This window comes from Alosa pseudoharengus, unplaced genomic scaffold (assembly GCF_046254945.1).
Source record: "Alosa pseudoharengus isolate Yale_2024_CS ecotype anadromous, Long Island Sound unplaced genomic scaffold, YU_APseudo_1.1 YU_APseudo_1.1_scf_6, whole genome shotgun sequence".
NCBI classification, from domain to species: Eukaryota; Metazoa; Chordata; class Actinopteri; order Clupeiformes; family Clupeidae; genus Alosa; species Alosa pseudoharengus.
In genome coordinates, this window is record NW_027468848.1 from 41237386 (window position 1) to 41261929 (window position 24544).

Below are 24544 nucleotides of genomic sequence, written 5' to 3' on the forward strand. Positions count from 1 at the left end.
TCTGAGGTTTTAAAAAATGTACCCCCGAGAAGCAAAAGGAATGCAGAGTATATATTAGCAAAAATGTACAACTCTCAAGGCATAGCATCATGGGACGATTCTGGGTCTTTTGTTTTTAATGGCACAACTATTCCAGGTACTCATGTGTTTGATCTGGTGAAAAGTGTCACAGGGTCACATGCTGCGAGTCATAGAAGGCGACCTCAAGGATGGCATGAATTTCTGATCTGCACTCCATTTGAACAATCTATCAACCTTTCTGAAAACATCACTTAGAACATGTCGGTCTCTCCAAAGATACTCCACTTTAGGTGTATATACGCATTCACGCAATTCTTCTTCATTATAGTATGAGGGTCTTCTGAATGCGCCGCTAGACAGGCGAATGAGATCCTGCTGGCAGTCAGCACACACATGGTAAGACTTGACATAGGCTGGACTATTCCAGGTTGTTGTGTACCGACTGTCCATAGTAGGCTGTACAATATCCATCCAAGAGTCCCTAAACATCACCCAATCGGCATCACAAAATGAAATGTGTGACATATCGTCTGAAAACACCAACTCCGGAGATGCCAAAGCGTATAGCTTCACACTGCGATCGATCTTCCTTGTCAAAAACATAGCCTCCTATGCGACCATCATTCAGCAACCATTGGTATTCCACGCCATCATTAGGTTTACTCAGAAAATTAACAAAAGTTTCAGGTCTCCTCCTCTGCGGTGCATAAGTCATTTCAGGATTCGATAGCTTGGCGCTAACAGGCGTGAGCGTAATCCGTCTCTTTGATTTTCCCGATTCAATCATGTCTGCCATGGTAAGTTCTGTTCAAAACCACTGCTAGCAATGATAGCTATACATCGCACACAGCTTTTATAATCTCAATCCTAGAGACAGGCCGGGGCAAAACACACCCACTACAAAAGGGTTTATAGATAGCCAGCTGTCTGCATACAGACGTCACTACTCATAAACAGCTCATTTACAATGTTATCAACACTAGTGTACGTAGGTAGTAGGCCGACCCCCCGCATGAATGGGTTCACAAACATTACACTCAGTGACAAGCCCGGACAAAACACCACCCCTACAAAGTAGAGGGGGGGTCATAGACATACATCCCGGTCACCTACGACCACCATGAATTCGCTTATAAGGGTTATATTACATTGCATACCATTGAAGCCCGTCAGCCGAAATAGCTCAGTTGGGAGAGCGTTAGATTGAAGATCTAGAGGCCCCTGGTTCGAATCCGGGTTCCGGCAACACCATTTTCTTTTTTTTTTTTTTTTTTCTTTGTTTTTTTTTTTTTTGTATTTATACCCATTTACCACAAAACATAATACAACTATTACAAAGTTTATCTGATCCACCCATTATCCACAAAACACACATGGGGGTTTGGGGGCCAATATGGCCCCCAGGGGTTTGACATCAGTCACATGACTGTCACATGACACTACATCCAATATGGATGCCAAGGGGGGCGTGGCATTGTTTGACACCAGACACATGACTGTCACATGACTTTACATCCAATATGGCCGCCCAGGGGTATGACACCAGTCACATGACTGCCACATGACTCACAAAACAATAACAATAACAAACAACACGTGGCGAAAACCACATGGCTAATTTGCATAAAAAAGAGGCGTGGCTAACACGTGATTTATGACGTTTCAGGGGGCGGGGCTTATTTTTGACAGATAGTTCAGGATAAGGACTACTGGTACGCTAAATAAATAATAACCTATAGGTTTACGCTAGGCTATATAAAACTCCCCATTAACAGCATCACGTCACTAACCACAGCTAAGACTGCACAATCTCTATTCACTCTGTTGGATATCTGAAGCCAGTTTGTCTACTTAGATACTGTAAATCCTCAAATTATGGCCGGGGTCTTAAGACATAGACAATATGCATTTAACTCTGGGACCCTGGTCCCAGGGTTGGATTACTGCACGGGCCTTCCGGGCCCAGACCCAGGGGCCCAAGGTGTCAGGGGGCCCTGAAGCCCAAGCCTTTGCATGGAATCATTGCCTCAATATCAACACATCAGGATGTAGGCTATAAATCTGATTGAATTTAGTATTGGCCATCCCCAAAATGCTAGCCTGACGAGCCAGACCCACATTAAAATGTAGAGTCTGGGCACTCACCGTTCGCAGTGCTCAGTCCGAGGGGCGGGATAATCGGTTGTCTTTCAAATTCCATGCGTTTTCCCACCAGCGGAGCTAGTTGGCTAGTTCAAACTTTTGCCTTCTCAAAACAAGCTTAACTCACGTCACACTGTTGGCCAACAGCAATATCCATCTTCTTTGTTTTCAAGTAGCAGGGAATTCAAGCCAAACCGTTGCAACTCTGCCATCAATCATTATGTTATGCCCCCCTAACGACTCTATAGACGATTTGATTGGCCTGATAGAAGTTTAATTTTTCGAGCTCACAAGCCAACGGAGAGTTGCTAGACTAGCCCTGGAAGCAAATGTAATTTGCTGCCGCTAGGGTGTGTCTAGATTTCTAAGCTACCAAAATGCACCAGAATACAGGAAATCACATCAAACAAATGAAAAAAATTCTGGGGGAGGACCTGTCATGAACAATTTGTTCCGGCTTGCGAAAAAGTTCCGGATGATGTAATAATCACGTTTCGATCTCACATTAAAATGTTTCTCATAGAATGTTGGCGTCGTTGCTATGACGGTTGCTGTCGCTGGACGATCCATTTACCCATTTGTGACGTCTATGCTTTGTGACCACCGAATCCTACTGCGGTAAACGTGCGAAGGAGTCCTTCAGCAACAAGGGGTTGATGGCTTGCTTGACAGCACGCTTTGCGTTACAGGAATAGGCCTACCAACCTACGTTCAGTGTAATACTTCTGCCGTTCAGGCACCGATTTTATATTTGAACATTTCTTCATAGACATTACATATAGGCTTTACAGTGGTTTGGTTGGTAGGTTTTAAACGTAATTTTTTGTTTTACTACGGAAGATTGACTCACTCAACTTGCTAACATAACGTTACATCTGGATCTGGATGCGGGACAGCAGAACTACCACACCAGAAGCTCGTGGATCAGCTCAGGTAATAAAGTCATTTTATTTGTTGCTATTGCAAATTATTCTGGTTATTACGGCGTTATTAGGCCTATCAGCAATTCCACAATGTGTGCATGACCGTAACATTTGCAATGCTCGTTATTTGGTGACTTTTGTTGTTTGCTAGTCGTGTTGACATTAGCAGATAGCTTAATGTTTTTAAGACAATCTAAACTGTTTGAATTAGACTATTTGACAAACAAGAAAGGGCAAATATGTCCCCTCAGGATGAATAAAGTATTTGTCTATCAATCCATCCATCCAGACTGCCCATAATCAATGCTGGCTGGCAAGCTGGTAGCCTATGCCTTACGTTTAATCTTAGGTTTTTTATCACACACTTGCTACAAGTGAGCTCATGCCTTCAGTCCTCCAGTGAGCATGGTGTAAATTAAGATTATATGGATGTGGAATATATTATAAAAATAGTATATGTCGTATAATTAAGCCCTATGATTTATTAACATGTTTTTATCTTAATTTACACTACCCTATACCATCCATAGTATTCTATTTATACGTAAAAATATGCATAGTGCAATTACACTTAAGCTTATACATCTATATTCTACAGCTCTTTACTGTTCTTAATGTGCATACACTTTTTGACTGTTACTATACCACATATCTGTCTATATATCTGTCTACGGTTCATACTGAATATCCATATTTATTCTGTTTTTATAATATTACTGTTAATATACTGCATACTGTATATCTATATTATATTATTTTTGTTAGTCTTATAATGTTACTGCGACTACACTGCACATATCTGTACATGATATTCATACACTGTTCACACTGCATATCCATACCTATCCTGCTCTTATAAGGCTACTGCTAATACATTGCACATATTTATATTTAATTTATATTACTATAAACCATACCACTTTCTTAACTGTATACTACTGTCTACACTGCACTATATGTCTTCTACTGCTTATACTGCACCACCTGTCTATACTGTGTGTCACATTGCACTTTTCTGCTTTTTTGCACTTCTGGTTAGACGCAAACTGCATTTCGTTGTCTCTGTATTTGTACTCTACACAATGACAATAAAGTTGAATCTAATCTAATCTTTATTATTTTAGAAGGAGAGAGAGAAGAATGAGTAATCACAGCCTTGACCATGAAGCAAGGACCATGAAGGGATGGCCATCGAAAATAAATACCTGTATAGGCAGTTACAGGCTACAGAAAGAAGATGCGGAGAGTGATCTCCCAGCATCCTCAACTGGGTATAAATGTTTGTGTATGTGTGTGCATGAGTCCACATGCACATTTCAGGTCCCTGACAGATAGAAAGTGTAGGTGCTTCTCTGACACTGTTCTATTACACCGACATAGGGAGACACTAATAGCATTTACAGCCTAATGACTGCCTTGAATTAACGTGTATACATGTGTCATTTAAAGTCCCCCTAAAGGGTATTTGTATTTACCTTAAAATAACGTTTCCAAAATAGAGCCCGACCGATAAAGGATTTTGAAGGCCGATACCGATACAAATATTTGTTGATTTAAAAATCCGATATATCGGCCGATATATATATATTTTTTCAGAAACGCGCAACAAAACATTAACAGATTTCCCTAACATTATTTATTTGTAGTTATTTAGTATTGACTAAAATAATATGATAATGCATTTCAAAAACAAACTTGTTTATTTTTAAATAATATTGTCACAGTGGAACAGAGGAACATCGAAATATATTAAAGTTCTGATAAATAAAATGTATAATAGAAACTTAAGATATGAAACTTAGTTTTTTGAACAAAAACACAATAACAACAAGTTTCATAAATATAACTTTGAACTAAGACTTAACAATTACAAAAAATAATGATGACATTATTACTATCATCATCATTTGTATTATCATTAAACAAGATAAAGGTCACTCCTAAATGATTTTGTGTAAGTGTGCGTGTAATTATAATAATTATAATTATATAATAATTAGTCCCTATTGCCTTATAAGCTACCTTATAATTACAATGTCAGCTTGCTTATCCCTTTACCTGCACTTTTAAAATTATTCCCATCAAGCTACATCAAACCATTTTCACCAACCAGTTGCTGCCTGCCTTCTAAAACCTAGCCTACTATTTAGTGATATAAATCCATTATGTAACTCTGCTGCGGCTGAACGACAGTCTGAAGCGCACATTTGGCGTCATTGGATTTCACACACGTGTAAAAGAAAAGCTAAGTTTTATGCACAAGCTACCTTTTGCACAAGCTACGTTTGATACTTTTTCTCTATGTCTAAATGTTCACTCCTCTCACGTCTAATTTACATTTTACAATGCAGGGACTGTAACTACAGATATACTAGTAATAAATCATTACTTTATTTAGGCAGAATAAGTTCGTTGTGGTTTCCAAGCTCATTAATGTTAACGTTAGCGGTCTGATATTCATAGCATTAGCTAGCTTTGTGGTTAGCTAGTCTATGATGAGCCCTAATTTAGCAATGGATAACGTCATACTGCAAATTGTAAAACATACGCTTTCAAAATTATAGGCCGGGGAGAGATGATACGTCTCACTTCTATAACTGTCACGCTATTAAAGAAATACATCTTCAGTCATATTGTCAAAAGTTAAAAGGACAGACAGTCAACTACACTGTAACAACGTAACGTATTTACTAGCTAATTCTGCTTCACTCTCGGCTTATTTAACAGCAGCAAAACTGGACATTGTTTTCACGAATTTTGTCATGCTTATTTGAGTTAAGAGAACTGATGGGGATGTTCTTTTAATTGTTATTTCAAGCAATGTATGTCTCGTGACCAAATCACCATGAACACACTTCACTGATGATCTCACTCGCGGATAACTGGTTCTCTCTGCCCGACTCTGGCTGGATCAGCAGGTTGCAGGATGTGTGGCGCGTTATACACGAGTGTTGCCAGCAGGGACGGTGTAGAGTGCCCTCTGGAGGACAAACTATACAACGCCAAGCAATTTACAAAAGATTCACTGAACAAAAATGCTGATGTGGTACATGAAAATTTAGCTAAAAATGTGGAGAATGCAATGCAATCAAGCATTTTGGACGATATATTGTCACAAGCTGCATGGCAGAATAGGCAACAGGCCGATGTGCGTTTTATTTAGAGACTGTTTTGCGCGACAGAGACTGAGTTTGCTGCTGATATTCTGGGGATAGGCCTAGCCAATGTACGACTTTAGCCTTTTAATATATTTGCTGCATTAGATCAGTCTTTCTAGAACAGGCAAGGGCTTTCTAGCCTCACGTCAGCAGCGCTGCATCACCCATATAGCCTACATTAAAACAACCAACGGATGGGCGGGTGCAGTTTTGAAAATTGGTCAACAAACTTTGGTGCTGATGGATGGCTGATGGATGATAAGTTTTGCTATGCAGTTATGGTTGAAATAATAGCCCATCAGCGCATCTCTAGTGTGTGTGCCTCTCTCTCGCTCAGAGGGGAGGGAGAGGCTGAGGGTCGATCCACCATGGATTCTAAATTCTGTGGTGGATAGGATCTACAATTAGGTGTTAATAATATTACCACGCTAGGTCGAAGTACTCCCAAGTGCTATTGCGCCACACATTGTAGTTCTCCTGTTTATTCGCTTGGAAAATCGCCAGGTTTCATGTTGTGTGACGTACACATTTTTATCAACTACTCGTGCAGCTGTATTTAAGTAGGGAAAATGTGGAGGTGTTTGATTACTGCTATGTTCCTCTCTCTACGGCCACGGCAGAGCCCGCTAGCATAGCAACATGCTAACACATTCGCGCCGCGTGACAGAGCGTTTGAGTGCACCTACCGGCGCGGGAGAGGTATGACTCAACTCGTGAAAGTTAAGGTAAGAACATATATTACTACTGATTTTGGGTGGCGTGTTCCTTTAAAGGGGGTTTAGGAGAAACAGGTCAGAATCTACAATAAGTAGAAAGAACCTTTCTGCTCTTGGAGTCCATTTTCAAATACATTATGTGCTTGTTTTACTCCCAATGTGCCATGTCCCTGATTCAGGCAACAGATTGACCTAACATGAGGAAGTTGAACTTCTTTGAATTCTTCTCATTTCTACATTATCTTTTGTGTGTACTGATGTATTTGATCTAGACAACTGACTGGTGGGTTGATCGTGACATTCCATAGGCTTTGTCTTGACAGTAATCTGAGAGGCACCTTCTCTGAAATTGGAAGTAGCTTTCACATTTGTGTTGTGTGTGTGTGTGTGTGTGTGTGTGTCCATACACAGCAGTGGGAGAAGAAATGCTTTATGCTTATGCCATTAAACACACACAACACATTTATAACCGAGATCAAAATACTTGACTAATCTGAGGAATCAATGTCCAACTCTGCCCTTTGGGCCTGGTGATGCTGATCTAACCTGACCGATTTACTGGCTCACAATGACTGCTGCAGGGCAGGTTGGGGGTAGTTCTTCACCCTAACCTGACTTTCCTGTTTAATGTCCTGTCTGAATTCATGTCTCTCTTAGTTGGCTTAACATCTTGCAGATTGACCTGCCATTCAGCCATTCAGCCTCTCGGGCTTGGTCTTTGCGTCTGGTGGGGCCTCGATCTGGTTGCCATGTACAGAGTGCATATTTGTAAATAGTTTGTTTGGGGCATCGGGTTCACCTTGTTGGCAAGTAGACTATTACCCAGATAAACTTTAGTTATAAAGATAAAAGTTAGTTTTAGAGTAACTCATGTTCAAAGAACTTTCCCTTAATGACTCATGATGATATCTTTTTACTTTCTTCATGTTCGGTAATAGATGGTCTACTTTGCATCAGCAACAATGACTCAATGATTAATTCAAATGAATGATGAAAATGATTAGAGGCACTAAAAAATACCCCGCTGGATTTACTTGATTTTATTGTGTAGGCTAGTCTACATTGGTTGCACATGAATGTTGTGCCACAGTATTCACAAAGCATGGTTCATCTCAAAGCATAACATAAGACAGTGCTCAAATTATCTTTTTGTCTTTAAGGGGGACTCTCTCATAAAAAAGTTGGCACACCTCGCACATAGCCTAACAAGGCTATACAATTAAATAGCCTAAGCGCAAGTGGAACTTTTGCGCAGTATAGTGGTGTAGTGGTGTGGTGGTGAAGTGCAGTCATGCTGCGTTCATGAGCGTAGGGTAGGCCTATACTCAGGTCTACGTCCCGTAGTAGGCTAGCCTATATTTTAATTTAACGTCTTTAATGGTAAGAGACCGCACATGGATGGAGATTAAATTACAATGCCATATATGGCAGACACCTTCAGATATGAGAGACCCCCTCAGATATTTGTTGCTTTTATGGGAGCGCGGTTCTCTCTGGCTCCCACATAATTCGAGCACTGACATAAGATACAACTCAGCTCCAAACTCTACTGGTCTCTAAACATAACCTTCTTTAGAAAACTTGTGTGAAAACCTTTACCAACAATGTTAGCTGCGTGATTGTCTCGGTGTTCTTTTTGCAAAGGGTCATGGGAACACAATGAAATGGTGACACCAAGACATCCCATGTGTTCATTTGCCTTACTGGTTACTTAGGTGTTTCACATTGACCTTACATGATTATGTTGGATAAATGCATTACTGTGGCAAAATAGGTCAGTTAAATGTAACAACATTGTTTGAAACACATGTTTGAAAGAAAATCATGGGCTTAATTTCATGTTTTGTGGTTAAGTATCTGTGACAAACCCTCTTTTGACTATTTGAAAACAATGTTGTATTTCATTCAAAACTACACTGTTTTATGTAATTGTAACGTAATATGGTTTGATAAATTGGACAGCCCCGACATTTAATTTTTTATAGTATTTTGTATTTTGTATTCGTATTTTAAATACATGTATCAGAAATACTGTCCATCCCTGTCTCCAAGCCATAATTTAGTTCACTTTCCCATGTAAGACTTTAATCACCCGTATTTCTCCTAAGAATAGCCTTTCTCTTGACTCAAGTGTAACTGACAATACCCACTGCAATGTTGTTAGTCTTATCCACAGTGTTTGCTCCTTGTTTCTCTTAAACGGGGTTTAGGAGAAACAGGTCAGAATCTGCAATAAAGAACCTTTCTGCTCTTGGAGTCCATTTCATTTCAAATACATTGTGTTCTTGCTTTACTCCCAATGAACTATGTCCCCGATTCAGGCAACAGATCGACCTAACATGAGGAAGTTGGACTTCTTTGAATTCTTCTCATTTCTACATTATCTTGTGTGTGTTGATGATCTCGAGATACCTGACTGGTGGGTGGATCATGACATTCCAAAGGCTTTGTCTTGGCAGTAATCTGAGAGGCACCTTCTCTGAAATTGGAATCAGCTTTCACATTTGTGTTGTGTGTGTGTCCATACACACAAGTGGGAGAAGAAATGCTTTATGCCTAAGCCATAACACATTTATAACCGAGATCAAAACATTTGACTAATCTGTAGAATCAATGTCGTGTCCCTGCTTTGGATCGTGTTGTCCTGGTTCTGAAGGGGAGCCTATACCAATATACCGGCAACACAATGTCTCCCTGAAGCCAGCAGAGCTCTTATGGAGTACAGAAAAGCATAAGCCTGTAAAACTTCGCACGTCTGAATCGGGCCCTGGTTCTGAGACACCAATAACTATCCATCAGATGTTTCAGAGGACGGTGGATTGCCACGGAAATGAGCTTGCATTGAAGTGGAAAGAAGATGGAAAATGGATTGCTATGACTTACAAAGAATACCTGTTTCAGTGCAGGTCTGCTGCCAAGAGCTTCATCAAAGTGGGTGATTGCTATTAAACATGGAACAGATTATTTTAAATGTGTTGTCTGCAAGTGTAGACAGAATGGTTGTTTGGGATTTGGCGGTTTGTCTTTGGTCACTTCAGATATGTAACCAAAAATACAAGATTATATTAAATATGATATGCCTATTATTTCAAGATGTTTAAATATGACTTTTGAATATGAATATTCTTGATGTGTCAATGTAATTTTGAGCGTAGTCATTTGAGCATGACAAAATAATATATTTTGTCCAGTAACATACTAACACTTCAGCAACAGAAAACTTACCATGGAGCTTGAGTTACATCTCTTCTTTCTTGGCAAAGTTTGCACACCATGAACAGTAGTCTGTTCATGGTGTAGTCTACAAAAAGATAATGTAGGTCAACAGTAGTTAACCTTCATTAGTTAACATTAATTATGATTTGTTTTTCTTCTGCTAGTTGGGGCTAGAGCATTACCATGGCGTAGGAATTTTAGGCTTCAACTGCCCTCAGTGGTTTATTGCTGACATTGGTTGCATCATGGCGGGGTAAGCCTTTCTGAGTTTATGTCTTAAGATGTAATATGTGATGTACCTATTCAGATGTTTATCTTTTTGTAAACACTAATTTATAATACCTTATGTATTTTATATACAGTGCCTACAAAAAGTATTCATCCCCCTTGGATAGTTCCCCTTTTACTGCTTTAGTAATCTGTCCTTTTTTACTATAATGTACAAAAATCCCCTCTTTAAAGTGGAAGCACATTTCTACAAAGTAATGTTAATTAATTTAAAATATATAATGTAAAATGAGCGAGGGGGTTTTTGTAAAAGAAGGTAGAGGTGAGCTACCTGCTGTGTTTCATTTGGTCCTTGGTTATAATATCATGTACGTTATTTTGGACAGAACTGTCTGCGCTAATACATTTAAATAAATGTATATATAACAAACTTCCTGCACAATCACTGACAGCATCTTTAAATCAAATTAGTTCATACATTTGTTGACATGAAGAAATGATTGCATCCAAAGTCTTATTATTATTATTATTACAGTGCATGAAAATGCACTGTGCTGTTATCCGAAGTCTTCTTATTATTATGGCGGCGGTCATATAGGTTTAGTTTTTTTTTTTTTTTTTTTTTTGCATGCCCAAATTTCCATCAATGAGTCCCGGGACACTGAAAGACCGGGGTACACAAAACTTGGTGGGCATGTACCCCCACATGGATAGCATGGAACCGTCATTTTTCGTTTTGATCTGTATCCCCCCGCTGGACTGGACCCCCCGAAAGGAGGGTAGGGCAGACACAGTTCTCTGTGAATATCTTGAGAACTGTAGGGCCTAGGATGACCATTTTTTTCCGTATGTTTGCCTCCAGGGGTCATATTAACCCATTTCATGTGCACACATGTGCACAAACAGATACACACACACACACACATACATTCACAGTAATCATACGTATGACACATACTCACACAGTAGACATATGTACGCTTGCATGCACAGGCACATACGCAGGCACACACACAAGCACGCACACACACACACACACACACCCACACACACACACATAACATAAACATAACACAAACAATCAAGAATTTCTCAGAATTATGAACAGGCAAGATGGAGGTGGGGTTGTATAAAATTAATTTTACATGTGAAATCTATGAACTAATCATGTTTTGGTACTTGTTGTCTAGCAGATACCAAGAATTGAGTGTGGATAATGCAATTTAGTGAGACAGTTAGAATCATATAGGCCTTTCAGCGTGATTTCTTTTTGTGGAAAAAATGTGCTGGACTGGGCGGCGGTCATATTTTGTACCGCTCTGCGGTACATCTAGTTATTATTATGAAAATGCACTGTTCTGTTATCCGAAGTCTTCTTCTTATTATTATTATGAAAATGCACTGTTCTGTTATCCGAAGTCTTCTTCTTATTATTATTATGAAAATGCACTGTGCTGTTATCCGAAGTCTTCTTATTATTATTATTATGAAAATGCACTGTTCTGTTATCCGAAGTCGTCTTCTTATTATTATTATGAAAATGCACTGTTCTGTTATCCGAAGTCTTCTTCTTATTATTATTATGAAAATGCACTGTTCTGTTATCCGAAGTCTTCTTCTTCTTATTATTATGAAAATGCACTGTTCTGTTATCCGAAGTCTTCTTCTTATTATTATTATGAAAATGCACTGTCCTGTTATCCGAAGTCTTCTTCTTATTATTATTATGAAAATGCACTGTCCTGTTATCCGAAGTCTTCTTTTTCTTCTTCTTCTTCCCACCAAATTTCTGCGTCTAATTCAGCTTCAACCATAGAAACTTCGTTCAAACTTTGTAACGTAGGACTTGAAAAGGACACTTGAGGAATGTATTTTTTGTTTTTGTAAACTTTATACCTTTTGAGATATTAACTAAAAACAAGCTTATTTTTCCCCATAGACTTTGCATTAGGGTCATTCCACGCCAACTCAGCCACCCATGTACATGACACCTCTCAGATTTTGCTGAAAAGCGGTGAAAATATGCCTTATGTTACCAAACAAAGGAATCTGAAGTTTGCCCGTGGCGTCCATTTGAAATTCAGGTGCCACGGCCCTAACTGACACATTGGAATTTCACATTTCGTTCCATTGAGCAATTCTCTTCTAGTGGAAGCCTATAACTTCTGTTCTAATATTGAGGCTAGCAACTGGTGAGGTAGTTCAATTGTAGCCTGTACTAACCATCTGAGCAATCTTGCCTTACTTCATGGAGGCTGGGTCAACAAGAGTCCTCAACAAGTCCAAATGTGAGGATTTTTTTTTTTTTGGGTGGCCGTAGCCATCCACTACTAATATCTAACAGATTATTCTATTTGACCATAATTTCATATTGGGAACTTTGCTATTCCAAATTTTACCACACTTATGGATGGTTCCCAAAAACCTTCTCCGGCAAAGGTGATCTTTTTTGGAACCCCCATATTTGGACCCCCAAGACATGGATCAAATGAGGAACCTTGATTTATACCAGATAAATAACATATTTGTTCTCTTTTAATGAAATAACATTTTTGACTATAAAGCTCCATAATATGAATTTTATTCTTCATAATGCACCATTTTGGACATTGTTTCCAGAAGTCTGGAATGTAAATCAGGGAGATTAGTGATGATAAAGCATGAAAATAGTGGAATAACTTAGTATTATGCTCAGTGATGGCAACAACAATTAAATACTGAGACTGTCACAGATTAACCCCTTATCCCCCCATGAAAGAGACCCGCCATCAAACTTTCAAACTAAATAACAAGAATGTTACATAGTGAAAGAAACGCTAGACGCTACTCCTTGCCCCTGTCACTCTCCAAGAAATAAAAAATTGAAAATTAAATGGAATAGTGGTCTTTAAGTATTATCCAAGAAATTGTGGAAGCAGTGCATCAATTTCAATGACAACGTTGAGCTATGACCGTGAAATCAGACTTCTACTCAGATCTTTTGGTAACATAAGCATATTTCACCTACTTTTCAGCAAAATCTGAGAGGTACCATGTACATGATACCCCGATATTGGCTGTTTTCACATGGAATGACCCATTAGCATTGTGACATCTTAAAGGGCTAATCAACTGCACCTGTGCTCTCACTAACTTCAGCAACTTCAATGGAACCTCTTCTCTGTTAGCGTGTTTCCATCCAACTCATGCGAATTAGTGATGCGCATCCGTGGTAATGAGCATAAATAAAACGCGCATTAATCAGCGTTTCTAACACCTATTGATTCTAAGTATTTTGGGACACTTTGCCTATGTTGAGTGAAATGGACGCCCTCCTCTCTGCGGTCGGAATAGCCTAGGCCCTAGGCCTAATTCATTCCTTCATTTTGAAAATATTTTGTTTAATATCGATTAGAAGGAAGGCGGAGAATGTTGCGCAATCGGGTGTTGGCAGCTTCCCATCGCCGGAGACTGCCATACACTTGGGAACGACCAAGGTCTCTGCAGTTTTTTTGTCAAATTTGGCACTTCACTGTAGAGCTTCATTTCTATCATTTCACGCGGGCTCGGGCTTGCGCGGTAGGCTAAATGAGCGGTCAGATGATGCGTTTCGGTTAGCTGCGAGAAAGATGCAGAAATGGATGCTTAGGAGGAGAAGGAGGCTGGCCTCTTGTGACTGGCGTTTTAGTTGCACCGGCAAAGAAAGCAAAGTCTGAGGTGTGGAAAAGTTTTGATCATGTGCATAATGAGAATAATGAGCCAGTGGTTATGTAAAATCCAAAGGATGCAACATTCTGTAGAACGACAGGGAATTCGTCGCTGATAAGGCATGTTGATCAAAGCTGACAGTGCCCATCAGGATCACATCGTTTGTTAGGCTACAGCAAAAAAATCAAACCCTGCAAAGGTGAAACAAATGGTTACGGAGAAGAAGTGTGTCAGCTTTCGCTGTAAAGACATTAGGCCTTTTAATATCGTAAATGGCGAGGGGTTTGAAAAGCTGGCGCAAGAACTAATTAATGTCGGGTCTGCGTATGGGAGGGTTCCCGCAAACTTCAGAATGCTGAGAGGACTTGGGCTATTTTATTTCTTTGTTCCAACTTCCAAGTGGCCTAGGCTACGTTAGTCATGAATAAATGATGTCAAATGTTACTCATTCTTGACAAAAGGCAAAAGAGCTGCGTGCGTGCGGACATTTGAATAAAGTCGGGCTGTAAACAGGTTCGGGCTTTTAAAAAGCTGTCAGTCTCGGGCTCGGTCAGGGCTCGGGCTGATTTCTGTTGGCCTCAGGTCTTGTCGGGCCTAAATTTTAAGGCCCGATTATAGCTCTATTTCACTGACCAACAGTGAGTGGAGACCTTTAGATTCACAAGTTAGGGTTTGAAGAATTATGACGAATGATAGACCTGGCTGTTGCCCCGAGTACTCGTTGTCGGATGCCTATCCCAACAAACAAGCCATCGCATCTATCTATCCATAAATTGCAGGAACGTCTGTCTGTCTGTGTGCTGTCGTTGGTCCGTTCGATTTCAAACTTGGCAGGTGTCTTGCTACTGGCATGAGTAGTGTCTTGCTACTGGCATGAGTAAGTGCAGTGCATAGTTTGACATTGTTTGGATAAGAAAAGCTAAATATATCGTTATATATCGGTAAAAGAAGCACACGTTGGCTTTCCACCCTCTCACACAGCACTGCGCAGGACCAGAGAGAGGATAAGCGGAGATTTGGCAGCACTAAATCACGGTTAAAATGCAAGATGTTTGATTATCATCTCTGACCTCAACAATAAAGACTTCCTGTATGTTTGCTTGCATAAAATTATTACACGGATTTTGCAACAACACACCAACAAACACGGGTATGTGGATATTCAAAATTACATGAAAAGTATGTGCAATAAACTGACGCTTTGAATAGCCCAGGCTACATTGGACGTGAGACTTTGAATAAACAAACTACCTTTCCGACTGCAAGGTCCCAAATTGAAACAAGCAATAGGCTAATGGTCCCGAAATTAACGTTTCAGAAGACATGCCACACAGCTAGACAACAAGTGGCTGACAGAGAAACGTCACTTATGCTACCAAACACTGCTTTTGAGTCACATCGTTGCAAATGTCAAACGATCACAAAATGGCTTGTCTTCACTATCAGGAAAGTTATGCAATAAGCTAGGCCTATAGCCTTAACTCAAAACATTTGTTATGCCATTCTGATCTATAGAAATCACATGCAGTCATGCCTAAATTCTGCTTACTGCACATTAATTATAGGCTAATATATTTTGATATTCAGTATACAGTATTGAATGCTCAGCTGGAATGATGTTTTTCCCTATCATCCTATTGTTAAAGCAGGCATACCTGCGGGCATGTAATCGGGCTACAGGTTTTCTACAGGAATGGCATGTTTGAACGGGCACTGCACTAGTTGTATAAACTTGCGATGTGTGCCGATCGAGTTGTTGGCAAAAACGTTAGCGTCAGCAAAACAACTGTGCACCGATGTGTGTATTCAGTTTGTTTTATTCTACGGAAACAAGCAAGAGAACACATCAAGTTGCCTAATGTTATAGGGAAGCGCCAGAGATTGCTGAGATTCTCTGAAGGTTACGTCACATGATGCGAATAAACCGTTTCCATCAACTATTTAAACTACTCAACTATTTAACTGTTCAGCCATTCCAACTGTCAGTTGTCATCAACTATGACATGACTCCCGCCAACTGTTTTCTCTGCCCACAACTGTTTCAAAATAAAAGTCCTCACTGCAATAATTCACTATTAAATAATTAAAACTATTAATTATGAGAAATAAAGGGTAACACTCCATAATAAGGTGCCATAATAAATAGCAAACTAGTAATTACCTAACCCTTTGTTAATATTTGTTAATTGTTACTAACATATCTATTTGGCACAAGTTAATAGTTTTTTCATCATCAATTAAATATTTGTTGTTTGCAAATAAAAATGTATGTTAATGTTTTAGCAAATCTATTAACTAATATTGTATTAATATGTGTTAATAGTTAACTAAATGTATTTTTGGCACTAATTAACAGTTATTTCTTACATCATTTAAATGTTAAATGTTTATTTACAAACTGTATGTTAATAGAAAAGTTAATGACTTATTATTATTTAACTAATTGATATTAAACTGTGCTTCTGCCTATCCCAATATGAACCACTCCCCATAGGACCCTTTCAATAGATAGACAGATAGATACTTTATTGATCCCGAAGGGGAAATTCAAGAAAAAAACACGGAGCTACCTTGACATGCCACCACTCTTGTCGGCGCCAGAAACGCTTGCAATAAAGTTGGTTAAGCTTAATTAATATATTAGTAGTATATAGCTATAAGTGTGGGGCCCCTTAAAATAAAGTTGGTTGAGCTTAATTAATATATTAGTAATATATAACTATCAGTATGGGGGACCCTTATAATAAAGTTGGTTAAGCTTAATTAATATATTAGTAATATATAACTATCAGTATGGGGGACCCTTATAATAAAGTTGGTTAAGCTTTATTAATATATTAGTAATATATAACTATTAGTCAGAGAGTGAAGGGACTGAGACCAAAACTGGCTTATCACTTTTATTCCTTTAGGAAAAGTTCAAACAAAACATGCCTTCAGGCACTGGCATACATAAAACAGCATCTGCACAAGCAAAATAAAAAGTAGTTGAATGGGCTTTATTACATGCATGATTCCTATACCATCACTGTCAGCCCTACTAGCAAGGGAAACGTGCGACATGGAATGTTCAGGTGCACAGAACGAGTTTATTAATATTCTGATACTTACTAAACACTCACAGACGTAGACCATACGGAGGTAATGCATAAACATAATGCTAAACTAAATGTACATTCATTTCCTGCTAGACTGAATTGCACTTTCCATGAGCACTAAGCTAAACTACACTGAATGCATGGAAAGTTGCTAGCGGAGTTTACAGCTAGTCACGTTAGACTTGTGTGTATGAACTCGTGGTCATAATGAAAACATTAATAAACGTTCTCTAAGTTGCTAGAATTGCTACCAAATCCTAACAATACATGTAAAGTAATATAATACAGGTGGTATATCGAAGTTTTTAACGTAAACAACATTTTACAGTTACAAAATTAAAACAAAGTGGAGAGTGCTTTATACAGTCAACCTAACCAATGCAAAGCATACCGCTTCTGATCAGCTATGGCAACAATAGAAGGACAAAACGCAGCAGAGCTGCAGAATAGCATTTCTCCAAAGGGGGCTCCAAAACACCAATCTCAAAAAAGCTGCTTAATTACGGCGAAAATCACATACAAACACTAAACTATATTTCTAACTCTGTTACACCCACACCCCTCCCCTGAATTTCACCAAATTCAAGCAGCAACCAAATAGTACTTCCAAAGGCAAAGAGTACACTACTTTCAAACACTAGACAGGATCACCAATTACAGGACAGCCAACCACAAAGGTATCCAATAAGGATGAAGTGGAAGAAGAGATGTGCCTTATACAAGATCATAAAGCCATAAACCATAAATTCCATAAATTCTCCACAAAGCTAATCAGAAAAGCTAGATAAATAATAATATGTCATTAACTTTTATATTAGTATATGGGCAATTCCATGCAAAGGTCATCCTTACCATGGAAAAAAAAAGTTGTGCATACGCAAATAGAACTGTTGTTAAAATCTTCATTTAGGTCTATATTTTATTGTTTGTAACTGATCTGATTGAATTTGATGGAGAATGACACTCTTTTTACATCATAAATATGGTGTGCAACCATACAGAAACACCATATTTCACATGGTAATATTATACATATTTCAAAAGTGGATAAATGGACCCAATGTTCAAACAAATTGTGTCATTTGACAAATTCCAGATTGACAAGGGAATGGTAGAGTAATGTCTATGCTCAGCTTGCCTTTAAGAGCACAACTCCTTACATTTGTAAGGCTTTTGTTTTTAAGTCAGCAAGTTCCATGGCCATGTCACATCCATAATGTTTTATAGGAAAAGTTTATGCTACACATACAGTGTTGATGCGACAATGTCCATAGTGTCTGTGCAAAGCTGATTTATATCAATGTAAAGTGAGATGACCAAATTGTGCCCCTTTCTTACTTTTAAAACCTTTAATGGTGCGTTATGGATGTGACGTTATGGATGTTACATAATGTGAATTTACAAGACTGGGGACTTTATTATACCTCAAAGCCGATAAAACGTCTGTTCTGGTGGCATGTCAGTTTCAACGCATTTCTACTTAGTGTTTACAATTGACATTTCAAAGATTATTAGGTTGATCAAAACCACAGGGAGGCCTTGCCTAACCATTAGCAAAACAAACATAATATTAAAATACCTCCAGTGATTAGCCTAGCCATAGCCTATTTTCAAGTGGCCTAATCACGAAAATCTGAGCGATTATCTTCCTGTAACTGTCATACTAATGTTGTACAGTAACTGGATTATCGTGTTAGCTGGTGAAGATGGCTGACTTTGCAGCTGGAGTTAACATAGCAACCTCCTTCTGTTGCAGATCTGTTCAGCGTGCTGTTCACGTCTGCTTAACACAGTTTAATTTTAAATGTGACGCGATATGACAGCATTTAAAGTGTCAGGTCCTCTGTAGCTACAGCTACCCACAGAGTAACATGAGTAAGGGCAGCAATAAACTAGATGTACCGCATAGCGGTACAAAATATGACCGCCTCTCAGTCCTGCATTTTCTCTTCGCAAAAATAAATCACGCTAGTCAATTTGTCTCCATCTCCTACTCCTGCAACTCATGTGTATGTAAATGTGTGCATATGTGAGTTTGCTTTTGTTTATAAGAGTGTGTGTGTGTGTCTGTGTGTGTGCATGTGCGTATGCGTGCCTGTGTTTGTGTGTTTATGTGTGTGTGTGTGTGTGCGTGTGTGTTTGCATGCCCACATGCGTATGCGTGCCTGTGTGTGTGTGTTTATGTATCTGCATTCATGTGGGTGGGTGTTTGTGCATGTGTGTGTGTGTGTGTGTGTGCTTGCCTGTCTGTATGTGTTTATGTGTGTGTGTGTGTGCTTGCCTGTCTGTATGTGTGCGACTGTACGTGCGTGTGTGTGTGTGTGTGTGTGCACATGTGCGTGTGTGTGCATGTGCGCGTGCATGTACTTTATGTGTGCAAATCACAGTGGGTATGGGTTAGGTTAATGCGGGCTCTTGAGACTAACATACCATAAATATTTTGTCATCTTGGGTGCAACGGTTCAGGTAGGGCTAGTTATTTAGGGGAATGGCCACCAAGTTTCATGTTCCCTGGTGTTTCAGTAACCCGGGAATCACTGACCAAAATTGATGACAGTAAAAAGAAAAAAAAAATTATTTTTTATATTTTAAATGACTTGTTGTCCGGATTTTTCCTGTAGATCTTAGTGGGCACTGAGGAAGCAATAATTTCATCGCTAGTTTTTCATGATTACTATTTCAATTGTTTCATATCAAAATTCACTACTTAATTATGTGTTTTATGTAGTTTGTCGAGGACTGGTTCAGACACGTCACATCCATAACGTAAAACCGTCACATCCATAACGCCAGTTTTTCCTACATAATGCATTACGAAAATGATGCATAGTTTCAAAAAAACACTTTTTGTGTTCATTCAAGTCTCCTTCATGGTACATATATCATAGTTTCAGCAGTTTCCTTCAAAATTCACAGAGTTTGTAGAAAACCTGTAATCTCTCACAAAAGTGTGTCCATTTCATGTCACATCCATAACGCTGATAAAATGCCTTGTATTCTTAGGATGAAATTGATTATATGAAATTTGAGGATTTCTCAGTATTCAGAGGACAGAGGTTGCATTAAAAGTTATGCAAATTAATTCACTGATACTAATTTTGCCCCCACTCTAAGGCATTTTGTTTACCAATATGAGTCCAATTGTCACATCCATAACGCTGGAACTGCCCATATAGTTTGTAAATAAACAGTTAACATTTAAATGATGTAAGAAATAACTGTTAATTAGTGCCAAAAATACATTTAGTTAACTATTAACAAATATTAATACAATATTAGTTAATAGATTTGTTAAAATATTAACATACAGATTTTATGCAAACAACTAATATTGAATTAATGATGAAAAAACTATTAACTTGTGCCAAATAGATATTTTAGTAACAATTAACAAATATTAACAAAGGGTTAGGTAATTACTAGTTTGCTATTTATTATGGCACCTTATTATGGAGTGTTACCAAATAAAGTCATAATTTTGAGATTTAAAGTCGTAATTACGACTTTAAATCTCATAATTATGACTTTAAATTTCATAATTACGACTTTATATTTCATAATTATGACTTTATATATCATAATTACGACTTTAAATCTCATAATTATGACTTTAAATCTCATAATTTTGACTTAGTATCTGGCAGTTTTTTTTTTTCAAGTGGCATTGTTTAAAAAATAGACATGCAAAATAAGAAAATAAACTTAACTTAACGCTGGGTGGAAAACGAGTTTTACGCCATGCGTCAGGGTGCAAAATAGGGGCCCAAAAGTGCTAACTGACCATAGTGTTAATAGATTATGAGAGCATGCCCTTTCTTGTCTTTGGCCCCTATGGTGCACCCGACGCAAGGTGGCGCAAAGCGCAACGCAAAGCTTATTCTTTTCTTACCCTCAATAAAGTGTGTTTTTGGCATGTGCTCCACTTTTATTAAACCTTGCGCCCAGGGGTGAGGTAAAACATACTGTACGGTGTGGTGCGGTGCATGACGCTCATACACCCTCTAAAAATGTTATGCCACTGACCAAGAAAAACCTGGTGTAGCGAAAGGCACATATAAAGCACAGTTGAAGATGCACTGTCAGGAGATGTAAGCAGTAACTCATCTGCAGGATAAATATCCTTAGGGTTTTTATTTAGTCATTCAAACATTATTGGGGTAAATGTTGCTTTTTTCAGGCTATGTTTTCGATGGTAACCCCTTGTCAGTCAATAGGGAAAGTAATTAACTGTGTAGAACTGTTTTGTCATTGATTATGAAACCACGCTGAAGTTAGTTTCACTTTGCCTATGAGTTCAAATAATAGTCGAGTGCAGATGTGTGTAGCCTACTCTGCTAGGTTAGGTTTAGTAAAGCATGGTTTAGTGGAATACCTGTTCCATACAGCCTCACATGCAAGCAGATTCCTTTAAATGTGCCACTATTAAATGTGACTATCAAAATGTCGATGCGCTGTTTGAAGTTGCACTGCTTGCTGTTAAGTATAAGTATAAGTATATATACTCTTTTGATCCCGTGAGGGAAATTTGGTCTCTGCATTTATCCCAATCCGTGAATTAGTGAAACACACAGTGAGGTGAAGGCTCACGGCTGCCCAAAGGGAATGTCAGATTGATGTTACAAAAATGATTAATGATGTTATGGCGAAAACACACCCCTGATTGATTAAGAAACATAGGAACCGCCTTTTTGCACCAGGCACCAGATGTTTGATAACATTTGATAACAAAACCACCCCTAATGTGGACTGGACAAACTCCTAAGATATTCAGTGAAAATGTGTTTTAGATCGCGGAGATAGTGTCCAATATTGATGCATTCAATACCTATTTCCCCTGATATTCAGTTGTGATAGTATATTTTTACTACCATATTTCTCTTGAGACTTAATCAGGACGATGCAGATCAGCATCCAGGCGTTATTCTTTTCAATGAGGGCCAGTGGCCCTCAAGGGAGAGATGTACATGTTTGGGTCACCCCATCATTGGTTTCCACCAGATGTTCTCAGTATTTCTCTGACTTCTCAGTCTGACTCTGACTAACAGAGACCATATTTAAAGTTACACACAAAGAGAGGGAGTGACCTACTGGTATGAATATGCAAGGTAAAGGTGTGGTGTATGGGGGATGTGGCCTTTTGGGTGACATCTGGCCAGCTTCTATTGTCTTTTAATTAAAACTACCCCCTTTCCTGGGAAGTCCTTCAGAGGCTTGGACACATGCAGTTCTACAAACATCAACATTTCACACCTGGTGATAGGCAAGGGGCTATAGACAGGCTTTCACTGAATTCAAGGATAAACAAAGGATGCTTGCATACAGACCAAAGACACACACACAGGGTACACATGGGTACAAAATCACAAATGACCATAAGAACTACACAGTATTTAAGTCATAAAGACTTGAATCATTAAACCATTCACATAAAATATGAATACAGAATTATTCCCTTCAGTTGTAAAAGCATATTTATTTCTTTTCATTGCATTTATTTATTTAGCAGATATTTTTACTCCAAAGTGATTTACATGTGTGAATTACATTACAAGGGATTAAATTGTTCCCGGAGCATTTTGGAATTAAGTACCTTGCTTAAAGGCACAACGGTGGAAGCCCTGAATTGAACCCACAACTTTTGTGGCTACTGCATAGCGCACCTTAACCACTATGCTACCACCACCCCTACATGTTCTGGTCTTTCTCAAAACTGCACCGATTTATGTCATTTTGGTCCGTAATACATTTGTGGATGAATACATTGTTATCATCCACAAATTGTTAGACCAGAGGTTCCCTTCAAGGGAAATTTATTTTAAAGTTTACCCTCCTAGTAAATACTGTAATAATAGACATGTTAACATATTATTTTGATTTTGGTGAAAAAGGGGCCTTTCCACAGGAATTTATACCACCAACACTCCTGAAGCATGTCAGTATGTGGCTAACAACTGTGAAGCCAATGTACTTGTGGTAGAAAACCAGAAGCAGCTCATCAAAGTTCTTCAGGTAAATTATTTATTACATTCCACAAATTGATTGCACCTATCCACACAAAGTTATTAAGCATTGGAAAAACATGCAAGTTTTGTTGAAAGAAAAACAACAGACATAAAGTTACACTGCAAAAAATAAAATGTAACCAAGTGTTATTTATCTTATATTAGGGTCAAAAAATCGATTTGTTACTATACATGTTTCATTATGTCCTGTTATAAATGCTAACCACATAAGATATTGAAGTGGCATTATACATTCTTCATTATGACCTGGTCAAACTACTTCAAGAAACTTTAGACCTAAAATTACTCAAGCTTCAATATGACCTAATAACACTGTTAAATACACCACAAACATAATTGTTTGAAATGGTTCAATATTCCAATTACAAGATGTTTCATTTTGTCCAGTTATAAAATGCCAATGCAAGATATGTTTGAGACTTACATAGCACTCAAAGGATCATATTTTTTACTTAATTTAAGAAGACTATGACTTATTTTCAAGACAAATTTACTCAACACACTGGCAGACAAATTTACTTGTTTTTAGGATGAGGCTTCTTAAAAGAAGTCAAATTCTTCTTAAATTAAGTCAAATGATTTTATGAGAAAGCGCTAGGTAAGTCTCAAATACTGAAAACAATACCAACTAGATTTGATTTGATCTTGATATAAGATTAATAACACTTGGTTAGATTTTATTAGATAAACTGTTTTTGCAGTGTAAATTAACTCATTCAAATTATCCATTTTTGCCTGATGACCATAAAAAACTTATTGTGTAAAACTTATCTTTAAAACTGAAACTGAAACAAGACTTTTTTGAAGAAATGCAATAAGACTAGCAAGTAAATACTTGTCATTGTAAATAGCCTACTTCTCATAGCTTATTCCCCCTGTACACAATGAAAATGCTTTTGTTGTGCGACATGGACAAACAAAACTATCAAGCAAACTATAAGCAAAAACTATCTCTAAAGAGCTATATGACAAGGTAATATTTCACGATTCTTGCAAGATGTCGCCATTGTCAGCAATTCTTGAAGTTGCATTGCTGGTTCTCTCAGTAGCAACCCCCTATGGCTATGCTCCATAGCTATGCTAGGTGAACGATTCCCCTATTACAAGTTAATTTACCATCAAATAGGCTTTGTAGAGGTTATACTGTATAAAGGTAAAACTCTTGCAAATGTAGATAGATAAATAGATATATAGATACTTTATTGATCCCCAAGGGGAAATTCAAGGTCTCAGTAGCATACAGACATCACACACAACATGCACTTACAGCAGAAAGAGTAAATATAAGTATATACATATAACAAAACTCCACTGTACAAAAGAGACAGTAGA

General features: G+C 38.3%; 1 protein-coding gene, 1 long non-coding RNA gene and 1 other non-coding gene across 6 annotated transcripts in view; 2 read left to right on the forward strand and 1 right to left on the reverse strand.

Annotated features, from left to right (window-relative positions):
* Positions 1 to 9202, reverse strand: part of LOC143105678 (uncharacterized) — a 34840-nt gene extending 25638 nt beyond the window's left edge. For all 3 annotated transcript variants that reach the window (XR_012983517.1, XR_012983516.1, XR_012983515.1), the window contains exon 1: positions 9111 to 9202. This is a non-coding gene — a long non-coding RNA (uncharacterized LOC143105678). The remainder of the gene's footprint in view (positions 1 to 9110) is intronic.
* On the forward strand, positions 1194 to 1266 carry trnaf-gaa (transfer RNA phenylalanine (anticodon GAA)). Its single transcript has one exon. It is a non-coding gene; the product is annotated as a tRNA-Phe (tRNA).
* Positions 9203 to 9434: 232 nt separating the features above from the next.
* The window catches only part of LOC143105671 (long-chain-fatty-acid--CoA ligase ACSBG2-like), a 32299-nt gene continuing 17189 nt past the window's right edge, over positions 9435 to 24544 (forward strand). The window contains exons 1-3 of one of the 2 annotated variants that reach the window (XM_076269735.1): positions 9435 to 9891; positions 10341 to 10429; positions 23078 to 23198. In XM_076269735.1, coding sequence (XP_076125850.1) covers positions 9574 to 9891; positions 10341 to 10429; positions 23078 to 23198 — 528 coding nt within the window. In that variant the 5' untranslated portion in view covers positions 9435 to 9573. The remainder of the gene's footprint in view (positions 9892 to 10340; positions 10430 to 23077; positions 23199 to 24544) is intronic. The other variant, XM_076269734.1, reaches the window with a different exon arrangement.